Source organism: Rhincodon typus, chromosome 2 (genome assembly GCF_021869965.1).
Source record: "Rhincodon typus isolate 14 chromosome 2, sRhiTyp1.1, whole genome shotgun sequence".
In the NCBI taxonomy this organism is placed as follows: Eukaryota; Metazoa; Chordata; class Chondrichthyes; order Orectolobiformes; family Rhincodontidae; genus Rhincodon; species Rhincodon typus.
Window position 1 is genome coordinate 64,015,622 of NC_063333.1, and position 13,084 is coordinate 64,028,705.

At 38.8% G+C, this 13,084-nt stretch overlaps 1 protein-coding gene across 2 annotated transcripts in view; it reads left to right on the forward strand.

The window, feature by feature from the left end:
* znf830 (zinc finger protein 830) overlaps nt 1-13,084 on the forward strand; it is a 48,673-nt gene that overhangs the window by 20,319 nt on the left and 15,270 nt on the right. For both annotated transcript variants that reach the window (XM_048612058.1, XM_020533997.2), the window contains exon 6: nt 12,678-12,765. In XM_048612058.1, the coding sequence (XP_048468015.1) occupies nt 12,678-12,765 (88 nt within the window). The remainder of the gene's footprint in view (nt 1-12,677; nt 12,766-13,084) is intronic.

Sequence of the window (13,084 nt, forward strand, 5' to 3'; positions counted from 1 at the left end):
GCTTTTCAACTGGAGGCCTACGATCACCAGTGTGCCGTACATCCAGGCCTTGCCTCATGAGCAAACAAAAGCTTGTTGGTCTTTTTTCCTTATAACAAAAACTGTTACCCACAGTTCAAAACTCATCTTTAGTTCACAACTCCAAACTAAAATTTATAAAAGAATAAAGCAAAAATAACAAAAAATCAGCGAGTGTTCTAAAGTGACCTTGAATATTCTTAACAACCCAGCCTGAATAGCTCTCTGCAGTAAAGGATTCTTTAGATCCACTACCCTCTGAGGGAAGAAATTCCTCCTTATCTCTGTCTTAAATGGGCGACCCTTTATTCCGTGATTATGCCCTCTGGTCTTGGACTGTTCCACAAGGGTATGCAATGCTCCTGCATCTACCCTGTCAAGTTCCTGAAGAACTTTGTTCTGTTTCAATGAAGTCTTTTCTCATTCTTCGACATTCCAATGTGTAAAGGCCCAACCTACTTAACCTCTCCTTATGGCACACTTCCTCCATACCTGCTATCAGCATAATGAATTTTTCTGGTATTCTGAAAAAGTCATACCAGGCTCTCTCGCTCTCTCACTCTCTCTCACTCTCTGTGTTTGTCTCTCTCTCTCTCCATAGATGCTGTCAGACCTGCTGAGTTTCTCGAACATTCTCTGTGTTTGTTTTGAACCTTCTTTAGATTGCCTCCAATGCCAGTAATCTTTCCTTAGATCAGGCTCCCAAAACTGTTCACAGTATTATTAAGCCAGCAACAGTGAAGGAATGATGATATAGTTCCTAGTGAATTATTGTCCTCTATTGTAAATGGATTTGGTCTACTTAAAGAATTTTGAGTACATAAGTTTGTATTTCACGCGACAAAGTTTGTTCACTTAAAGCATAGACTTTGTGAAATAAGCCTTGGTCATGCAAGTCTATATCTATTCTGCCTTTGATGTTATACCTATTAACAAACAAGCCCTAGCTTGTACCTGAACCTGATATAGCTCAATAGTGCTAATCTCTTAATGCCATAGATTCGCAAAATACAAAGATATAAACTTTCTAGCCTTTCATTTTATTGTCTGTGTAATATGAAGTAAACACTACAGTGAATAACTTTCAATTCTTTCATTGGACAATCTGAATGATTTCAAATTGTTGGCTCATTCTTTCTCATTCTGCTGTATGTGGATGACATGAAAGACAGCCTCTGTGTCTATAGTTCTGTCCCGTCAATAGATGGCCAACATTTAGCCTGTGGCCTTTCACAGATATTAACTAACATGGAAGGAAACAAGGCACCAGAAAGAAGGTGTATCTTTGGGACTGTCTATTCTTTGCTTAGTTGAAGAGATGTTTTGAGCTGGATATTCAGCAAGTATAGTGAATCTGTGAAAAGGCTGTCAAATTCTGATATTGTGAAATAATTCCTGTTATGGAATGTGGAATATTGCTAACTGAGAGCAGGTCATATGCACAAATATATGGACAGGAAACAGGAGGAAGCCAGTTGTCCTCTTGAATCTGCTGTAGCCTTAAATAAGATCATAGCTAATCTGACTGTAACCTTAAATCCATATTCTCACCCCCCTCCCCCAATAAACGTTCATCCGTTTGCTTACCAGGAATCTATCCACTTCTGCCTTAAAAATATTTAGAGACTCTGCTTCCATCGTATTTTCAGAAAGGGTGTTCCAAAAAAGTTTTGCCTCATTCCTGGTTTAAATGGGTGATCTCTTATTTATAAACAGTGGTCCCTGGTTCTACAATCTTTCATAAGATGAAACATCCTCTTTATATCTACCCTGTTAAGACCTCTCGGATTTTATATGATTCAGTCGAGTTACCTCTTACACTTTTAAACTCCAGCATATGCAACCTTAGTCCGTCCAACCTTTCATCATTAGACAACTCACTTTTTCCAGGTATTGGTATGGTAAACCTTTTCTGAACTACGTCCAGTGCATATACATTCTTAGATAAGGAAATCAATGCTATATACAGTATTCCAGACATGGCCTCTCAAGTGCCCTGTCCCAAGTCCAGCATAACCTCCTTACTTTTGTATTCAGCCGCAATAGATGATAACTTGCTATTAGGTTTCCTAATTATTTGTTCTGCCTGCATGTTTTTTGTGATTTATACATGAGGACTGTCAGGTCCCTCAGCCTGTCAGAGCTCTGCAATCTCTTGTCATTTGGGTAATGTGTTTTTTTTATCCATCCTGCTAAAATGGACAATTTCACATTTTCCCACATTATACTGAATTTGCTATATTTCTAACCATCTCACTTATCTTGTCAATATATTTTTGTAATTTCTTGTGCCCTGTTCAGAACTTGCTTTCCTACTTATCTTTGTGTCATCAGCAAATTTGGCAGCCATACCTTCCATTTTTTCGTCCAAGTCATGAATTGTGAACAGTTGAGGCCCAACACTGATCCCTGTGGCACACCACTGTTACATCTTGGTAACCTGAAAAAACATATAAATACCCCCTCTCTGTTTCCTGTTCTCAGTTTTAACATCCTTATTCAAAAAGGAAAGGAGCCAAAAAAAGTTTGTAACTGTAGGTCTGTTCGCTTAACATCTGTCATTGGGAAAATTTTGCAATCTATTATAAAGGATATAATAGCAGACCATTTATAAATACATAACATAATCAAACAGAGTCAGCATGGCACTATGAAGGAGAAATCATACTTCACAATTTTTTTTTACAGTTCTCTGAGGAAGTAACAAACATGATAGATCAAAGGGGAACCAATGTATATTTGGATTTGCAAAGGGCATTTGAAAGTTAGCGCATTCTAAGACTACTTAATTTAAGAGCCCATGGTGTTGGGAGTAGTATATTATCATAGATAGAGAATTAGTTAACTAATAGATGACATTAAGTTGGGAAAAGGGGTCATTTACAGGATGGCAGCCTGTACTTTGTGGAGTGCCACAGGGTTTGGTGCCGGTGACACAATTATTTACAATATAGATTAATGACTTGGACACAGAAGTGAATGTACTATCACCGAGTTTTAGGTGGAAAGGCAAGTAGTAAGGATGACCTAATGAGTCAACAGAGGGACATAAACAAGTAAAGTAAGTGTGCAAAAAGTTAGCAGCTGGAATATTATGCAGGAAAATGAGAGATCGTGCACTTAAGAATAGAAGAGCAGTGCACTACTGCAGGCAATGACTTGGGGATCTTAGTGCACATATCATAATAAGCTAACGTCCAAGTTCAGTTTATAATAGGAAGGCAAATGAAATGGTGACTTACATCTCGAAGGGAATGAAGTATTAAAATAAGGAAGTCTTGCTAAACTGTACAATGCACTAGTCAGGCTACACACTGAATACTATGAGTGGTTTTGGTTCCCTAATCTAAGGGAAGTTTTACTAGCATGGAGGCAGTACGGAGAAGGTTCGCTAGGTTGATTCCAGTAAGGAAAGTGAAAGGACAGTGCCTAAAGTAAGGGAGCAATCTGCATTGCTGGCTAGGCTGAGTTCAGGAAGGAAATTAGTTGATTTATTTCCTGCCTTTAATACGATGCATCCTTTCAAGTTTATTGAAAAATTGAAAAAAAAATTGATGTCAGTGATTTTCTTCACAGAAGGACTCAAAGTTATTTGGCTCCAGGATTTAATCAGGGCTGTATACATTTGCTTTTCTACATTAATTATTGTTAATAAGAGCAAGACAATATTATGATCTGGAAATACACAGGTGATATGATACTTGTGGATCTCATAAGGATTAACAAAGTAAATTACAGGAATTTGGTGAAACAATTCATAAAATGATACAATAACAATTCTTTAAAGTGAATGGAAACAAGAGCAAGCACTTGGATCAGATCAGTATCGGTCAGATCTAGCCTGTCTCGCATGACTCCCTACTTGAATCCATGCAATCAGGTTTGAATCTTCATTGCAAGCTTTCCTGAAAATTTCCTTTGCATCTCTTGTCCAAAAGCATAAATCTGTTTAAGACAATAAGACATAGGAGCGGAAGTAGGCCATTCAGCCCATCAAGTCTGCTGCACCATTCAATGACATCCTGGTAATCTTCTAACTCCACTTTCCTGCCTTTTCACAGATGCCTCAATTCCCTTTCTCATTAAAAATGTGACTATCTCAGCCTTGAATACACTTAACTCAGCTGTTTGTAGTAAGGAATTCCATAGATTCACTACCCTCTGAAAGAAGAAATTTCTCCTCATTTCTGTCTTAAATGGGTGACCCCCATGTTCTAAGATTATGCCCTCTGGTCCTAAACTCTCCCGCAGAGGGACATAACTTTTCTGCCTGTCTGGATTGTCAAGTCTCCCAAGAATTTTCTATATTTCAATAAGGTTGCCTCTCATTTTTCTATAATCCAAAGATACAGGCCCAATGTACTCAACCTCTTCTCATAAGACATTGCTTCCTTGCCTGGTATCAACCTAGTGAACCTTCTCAGGACTGTCTCTTGTGCCAGTACATCTTTCTAAGAAGTGGCCCAAAACTGTTCACAGTATTCCAGCTATGGTCTGATTAGCGCCTTGTATAATTTTAGAAAACCGTCCCACTTTTCTGTTTTCTTTTAAAAAAAAAAAAATCCAACATTCTATCTGTCTTCCCTACTACCTGTTGAACTTGGATGTTTGCTTTTTGTAGTTCATGGACAAAGGATCCGAAATCTCTCTGTTCCATAACTTTCTGCAGTTCTCCTCCATGTATACAATATTCAGCTCCTCTATTCTTCCTACCATATTTCATAACCTCACTTAATCTGTCTGTAGCCCTCTGCAGACTCTTGTGTCTTCCTAGCCATTTGCCTTCCCATCTATTTTTGTATCATCTGCAAACCTGGCTATCGTACATTCACATTTCTCAGCCAATTTGTTAAAATATATTGTAAATAATTGTGGGTCAAGCACTGATTCCTGTGGCACACCATTAGTCACAGGTTACCCTTATCCCAACTCTCTGTTTTCTATTAGTTAACCAATTCTCAGCCCATGCTCATATGCTACCTTCGACACCATGGGCTCTGATTAATTAGCCTAGTGTGTGGTACTTTATCAAGCAGCCTGTAAAAACCCAAGTATATTACAATCTTTGCTTTCCTTTCATTTGCTTGTTACCCCCTCAAAAGAATTCTAGTACATTTGTCAGGCATGTTTTCCCTTCATGGAGTTATGACTGCATTTGATCATTTAATGTATACCTAAATGCTCTGCTGGTATGTCCTTATAATAGACTGTAACATTTCGCCCGAAAACTTGCCTATAATTACCTGTTTTTGTCACTTTCCATCTTTAAGTAAACGTATTACTTTGGCAGTTTTCCAATCCTCTAGTACTTTACAAAAACCAAGGATTCTTGGAAGATTCCTGCCAATGAATACACTATCTCTGTAACTACTCCCTGTACCAATCTAGGATTCATCCAGTCACATTCAGACAACTTACCAGTCTTTAGCCCCATTAGTTACCCTAGCACTTTTTCTAGTTACTATATACTCTGCTCATTTTGCCCCTTGAATATTTAGTAATATTGGAATGCTATTAGTGTCTTCTACTGTGAAGACTGATGCAAGGTATTTATTAAATTCTTCTGCCATTTCCTGGATCTCCATTATTATTTTCCCAATCTCATTCTCTGAGGGGCGTATATTCAGGTCGGCTTCTCTCTTCCAGTTTATGTATTTAAAGAAACTTTAGCTGTCTGCCTGTATATGACTTGCATGTTTAGCATTAAAGTTTATTTTCTTCCTCTTTATTATTTTTGGATCGTGTTTTGTTGGTTTTTAAAACTTGCCCAATCCTCTGCAGTACCGCTAATCATGACCAATGTATTTTTTCTTTCAGTTTGATGCTATTCTTTATTAACCTGTTTGACTTAGCCCCGCTCATAGAATACTTCTTCCTTACTGGAATCTGTATTTGCTATGAGCCATGAGCTATTTTCTTAAACATTCACCATTGTTACTTGGCCCTCTTTGCAACTAAACTCCTTTCCTGGTCCACTGCAGCTAGCTCTGCCCTCATTCCTTTGTAGTTAACATCATTTAAGTTTAGCACAACTGTTTCCAAACCAGTTTCTTCCCTCTCAAACTGAATGCTAAATTCTACCATGTTATGGTCATTATTTCAAAGGTGATCTTTTACGCTGACATCATTTATTAAACCTGCTTCTTTACATGTCACTAGATATGTGATCCCTGGTTGGATCCACAACATATTCTAGAAAATTGTCCCAAATATATTCTATGAATTCTTCTCCATGGTGTCCTCTGCCAATCTGACTATCCCAGTCTACATAAAGATTAAAGTCCCTAATGATTAATGCCTTTGTTACATGCCCTCATTAGCTTCTGATGATTCTTTGCCCTAGCTACTGTGGCAGGGCCTTAGTCTACTCCTATTCCAACCAATGTCATCTTGTATCTTACCTCCACCTATATGCTGTCAAACTTATTCCATCCTGTACCAACAGTGCTACCTAAGCACCCTGTCCTTCCTGCCTGTCCTGTCAAAAAGTCATATTAACCCTGAATTTTAGTTCACAGTTTTGATCTCTGTAACCATATCTCCATAATGTCTATAAGATCATACACATTAACTTGTATTTGTGCAGTTAATTCATCCGTTTTGTTCCAAACACTATACATATTCATATGAGCAGGAGTCATAGAGCTATCTCCATGCTGTAGAAATCTATAACTCCTGCTTACAGCTGCAGAGAACGATATCTAACCCCTTAACTATTCTGTCCCCTGACAGAACTATTTTCTATTTCCTCCTCCACCTGAATGGGCCCCTGTACCAAGGTGCCTAGGTCAGTTTGCTCATAGTCCCTGCAGTCCCCACGCTCGTCTGCACAGCTTGCAAGAGCCTTGCAACTGTCCAACAGTTGCTGGAGCCAAAGATCCTCACTTATAGCCCCTGTGCCCTCATTTCTGCCTCACCTGCAGTCACAGGCAACCTGCAGTTGCTGATGACAGGCCAGTTTTTAATGACCAGTTTAGGGGTGTGTGACTATCTTCTGAAGCAAAGTATCCAGGTAAATTTCCCCTTCCCTGAAGTGTCAGTGTCTTCAACTGAGATCTGAAGTTCCTCGAGCTGCAAACATTTACTACAGGTGAGTTCACTCTAGATCAGATTAGTGTTTCTTTTCATTCATGGTAAGTGCGAGTCACAGGCTAGGCCAGCATGCATTGACCATCCCTCATTGCCCTGAGGGAAGATATGAGTCAACCACTTTGTTCTGGGTCTGGAGTTTCATGTAGGCCAGACCTGGTAAGGCTGGTAGATTTCCCTCCATAAAATACATTTGAGAACCAGATGGGGTTTTTTTTTCCAACAATCAACAATGGTTTCATGGTCTTAATTCTAGATTTTTGCTCAGTGAATTCAAATTCATCTATCATGTTGGGATTCGAACCTAGGTCTCTGAATTAATAGTCTAGTGGCTATAATGTGACAAAGCCCTACAAAGCCTTGTATTGCAGCAACACCACCATCAGACTTGCCATCACTATCATATTTCTAACTTAAAAACTAATTCCTTAAAATTCCCTACACTTCACTATACTAATTTTTTTAGTAAACTAAAAAGAAAGGAAATTTTAACAGTTTCAATGTAATACTTAAGCAGTTATTTTTAAGAAAAGAAGGAAGAAAAACTGCAGACGAAAACACAAACTAAAGATCTCACTTTTACTTAAAGAACTAGAAATATTCACTACTCCAACTTGCCCATGAGTTGCTTTCCCTGCACTCATGATATGCTGTTCCCTGTGTTCTTGTACTACTGTACCTGCCAATGGAAACAGATTTTCTTTGTCTGCCTTATCGAGCTGTGTCATAATCTTGTACAAGTCTGTTTGTGGGAAGGCAGAATGTTGCAGTTGCTGTCTAAAATAAAGCCACAAACTTTGGAAATTCTCAGATCATGAATAATATGGTTTAGGAAAGAAAAAAGAATGTTGTTGTTTATTGTTGTTGTTTATGGCGTATAAGTAAAAGCAAAGTAGTGAAGATGCTGAAGATCTGAAATAAAAACAAATGTTGGACAAACTTATGTGGAGAGAAAAGCAGAGTTAATATTTCAAGCCCAGTGTGAAATCTTCAAAATTCATCTAATATATTGAGTTCAAAATAAATCTGAATAGAATGAAATATAGAAGTAAAGAGTATCACAGGCTTTTGGTGAAGCCACATTTGGAGTGGTGTGTACAACTTTGATCTAATTTGAAATATGAAATTATTGCATTAGAAGCAGTCAAGAGAAGATTCCCTTTAATCATTCCAGGGATGATGAGTTTACCTTGTAATGAAAGTTTGAGAGATTGGGCCTGTAGCCATTTGAGTTTAGAAGAATGAGAGGTGATTTTTCCTAAAAACTGTAAGATCCTGAGGGTACTAGATGTACTGGATACATTGAGGATATTTCTTCAATTAGAGAAAGATTAGAATGAGGGGATAGTGTTAAGAATAAGAGGTCTCTCTTAAGACCTGGATGAGTAGGATTTTTTTCTGAGGATCACTGGTCTGTGGAATTCTCTTTGTCAGAAAGCAGTGGAAGCTAGGCCATTGAATTTGTTGAAGACAGAGTGATATAGATTTTTAATAGACAAGGGAGTCTATGGTTAAGGTCGGCAGACAGGAAAACAGAGTTGGAACCACAACCAGATCAGCCTATTGAATGGTCAAGCAGACTTGAAAAGCCAAATGGCCTACTGCTTCTCCTGATTCCCATGTTTTCCTAACCTTTGGTTGATCACACTGTCCTAGAACATTATGTGGGATTGAGTTCTACTCTTTTTTTAAAAATGTTAGTTTTGTAATTCTTGGACCTATAATGGCATTTTTAAGCTGCAGTTCACTTTAGTCATAGGTGATCTGTTAATTGAGGTTCAACAGCTTTATTGCTTTTTTAACTTATTCTAGAGTTCTTCCAGATGGTCAAGAGCAAGGAGTGGTGATTATTATTGACAAAACCAGTCAAACTGGAACAATTAAATAGCTGTTTATTCTGTGGAACATATGTAACTGAAGCTATAATAATTACATATACATAAAACCTTTATTAAAATGATTGTGTGGGTAAAACACGCGAGTACAAGAAGGGAGTTGGAAAAATATCCAATTCCACACCACTGAGCCAGAGTCATAAAATTTGCCCCCAATAATGCAACCTCTCACCTCTCCAGCCCAACTAATCCTATTTATCATGTCTGAGCTCACTTTTGATGTTTTGGCACGGATCCTTCCCAACCACTTGATCATCATACACCTTCTCTTGAACTTCTGAAAGTTCATTTTACATGATGCTCTTTTTTTGCCGTCATTGATTCTTCCACGCTTCATTCCTCTTTGTCTTAGTCCTTGTTATGACCTTTCTCTCTATACGTATAATGGCACCTTCTTTAGTATTAAATTTCCTGTAAGGCACTTGTGGTCATATTTCCCTTTATACTTGATCCCCACCTTCATTGTTACAACACAATGAATCTCCAACATACTATGAGTTATACAGCGAAACATCTGAGAGTAATAATTTTGTTCTTTCATGGGTTATAGGCATTTCTTTTCATTGCTGGCAAGATCAATTTCCCCTGAAAAGACGACATTGACCATCTGGTCTTGAAATGCCCATAATGCTGTTAAGAAAGGAGTTCCAGGGTTTTGATCCAGTGACAATGAAGGAATGGCAATATTGTTCAAAGTCAGAATTGCATAGTTTACAGGCAAATTAGTATGTGCTGACATTCCTATGCAATTACTTCCCTTTTCTCCTACCTGGTAGAGATCACAGCTTTTAAAGGTAATTGTGAAAGAGGCTTGGCAGGTTATTGCAGTGCATTTTGTATATGGCGCATGGTTGCCAATCACTCAGACTGCTTCATCCAGGATAGAATTGAGCTTCTCAAGTGCTGTTAAAGCCTACTCATCAAAGTAAGTGGAGAAAATTCCATCAGGCTCCTCTCTTGTGCCTTATAGATGATGGACAGGCTCTGTGAGTTGGGAAGTGAGTTACTCACCACAGAATTCCCAAACTCTAACTTGCTGATAAAAGCAAGTTACTGTGGATGCATGAGATCTGAATTAACAGCAAGTGCTGGAGAAACTCAGCAGGTCTGACAGCATCTGTGTACAGCATTTTCTAATAGAGAACTTAGGTGTAAATTTGCAGGGTCCATCATAAGTTCAGCGGTGTGTAAGTTGCAGAATTGATGGGGTTTAACAACTAAGCAATCTTGGAAAGCCTGGAAAATTTAAGTTGTTAGGATCTCTGAAGCAGAATAAGAAGAATTTGATTTTTTTTTTTTTAAATTTAATCAATTTTTCATTGAATCAGGCTAGGTTGATATTCTTTGGTAATGTCCTGAAATACAATGGGTCTGTCTGGAATTGTTTTGGATTGTTCCATCTGGCATAATTAGTTGACTTGATTCAAGCCATCATTGCCAAACATCCTGGAACCAACTGAAAAACAAAGAGATCCTGCTTATCTCCTTGCAAAGGAGGAAAGTTTCTTTTGGATTTGTGGTGGAGGAGTTATGGAATGTGCTCGTGATTACTCCCCACTACATCCTGCCTGTTTCTCCTATCGGTCCTTCTTTTAATAGATTCAAACCCTATCAAAATGACACAAATCCAGCCATATCAAGTAATGATTTAATGAGGCTAAATTAACTGTTGTCCTTCCCATCTATTCCATATTTAAATGTTGGACATCAGCTTTTGAAGGTCAATGGAGTTAAACTTGAGGCTTCAAAAGACGATAGACCTATACAAACATTCCCAAACTTTCCATTCAAAATTATGTAAGCAAAGGTGAAAATGAGGGAAAACAGATTTTCTTTCTACACACAGCTGAATGTTTTTGTCTTCACCCTAATTACAATCGGTGTCTAAGGCATGCTGCAGCAAATCCAGCCCCATCTCTGCTATGGTGTTTGCATATAAATGACTCCGGAGCTGAGAGTACATTCAAAATTACAGAAGAGAGGAGGGTATTTGCAGTGTGCACAGAACTCCTGCCCTACAATAGGTATGCCCAATCTGAAAACTCTAGTTTAAGGTCACAGAGTCATAGAAATAGACCCTTCGGTCCAACTCGTCCATGCCGATGAGATAGTCTAAATTAAGCTAGTCTCATTTGCCAGCATTTGGCCCATCTAAACCCTTTTAAATGTTGTAATTGTACCAGCCTCCACCACTTCCTCTGGCAGCATATTCCATGCACGCACCATCCTATGTGTGAAAATGTTGCCCCTCAGGTCCCTTTTAAATCTTTTCCCTCTCGCTTTAAACCTATGCCGGCTAGTTCTGGACTTCCCCACCTCAAGGAAAAGACCTTGGCTATTCACCTTATCCATGCCCCTCATAATTTTATAAACGTCTATGAGGCCACCCCTCAGTCTCTGATGCTCCAGGGAAAATAGCCCCAGTCTATTCAGCCTCTCCTATAGCTCAAACCCTACAACCCCAGCAAAATCCTTGTAAATCTTTTCTGAACCCTTTCAAGTTTCACAACATCCTTCCTATAGCAGGGAGACCAGAATTGAATGCTATATTCCAGAAGTGGCCTAACCAATTCCTGTACAGCTGCAGGATCTCCTAACTCCTATACTCAATGCAGTGACCAATAAAGGCAAGCTTACCAAACACCTTCTTCACCATCCCGTCTACCTATGACTCCACTTTCGAGGAACTATAAACCTGCACCACAGGTCTCTTTATTCAGCAACACTCCCCAGGACCTTACCATTAAGTGTATAAGTCCTGCCCTGATTTGCCTTTCCAAAATGCAGCACGTCACATTTATCTAAATTATTGTCTATCTGCCAATCCTCGGTCCATTGGACCATCTTGATCAAGGTCCCATTGTACACTGAGGTAAACTTCTTTGCTGTCCACTACATCTCCAATTTTGGTGTCACCTGCAAACTTACTAACCATACCTCCTATGTTCACATCTGTATCATATACATAAATAACGAAAAGCAATGGACCCAGCGCTTATCCTTGTGCGCACCATTGGTCACAGGCCTCCAGTCTGAAAAGCAGCCCTCCATCACCACCCTGTCTACTACCTTCGAACCAGTTCTGTATCCAAATAGCTAGTTCTGCCTGTATTTCACGTGATCTAACCTTGCTAACAAGTCTATCGTGCAGAACCTTGTTGAATGCCTTACTGAAGTCCACATAGCTTATGCCCACCGCTCTGCTCTCATCGATCCTTTTTGTTACTTCTTCAAAGAACTCAATCAAGTTAGTGAGACATGATTTCCCATGCACAAACCCACATTGAATTAGTCCTTGAATTTCCAAATACATGTAAATCCTGTCCCTCAGGATCCCCTTCAACAACTTGCCCACCACCGATATTAGGCTTACCAGTAGATTGTTCCCTGGCTTTTCCTTACCACCTTTCTTAAGTAGTGGCACCACATTAGCCACACTCCAGACTTTTGGCACCTCACCTGTGGCTATCAATGTTACAAATATCTCAACAAGGTGTTTCCAGTTCTTTAGTGATGCAGATGGACCCTTAAATAGATGGTCCGTCCACCCTCTAATATTGATGTCAGAACAGAAAGAAAGATAAAACACATTATAAGTGATAAAAATGAATTGTTCCATGATTTTAAGTTTATAACTTGTAATTTTTTACCTTTTTTTTTCTCTGTCCTTTTCAGACTTCTTTGATAGCACCCTTGCATCTCCAGCTGTTACTCATTCTGGACCCATCCAGAAACCAGAGCAATCAGACAAGGCAATGGAAAGGTGAAAATCCTGATAGTGGTAATTATGAACTAATTACAGACCAAGTTTAATAATTGTAGCATATATTATGAATTGTCTTAAAATGTTCTTATTATGAAAAAAGAGATGCAATGCTCTTTAACCATTTGTCTATGATTAAATATATGAAAATAAATTTGTACTTTAGCATTGTATTTGTCAATTTTCCCATCTTTCAGGGAAACTTGGGACTTAGGAGCAAGGTTAGGCCATTTGGCCCTTGAAGTTCATTTAGATGATAGGTGTTCTGCTTCTAAACCCACTTCTTAGTCTGACCCCCGCACCACCACCAGCCCCTTCC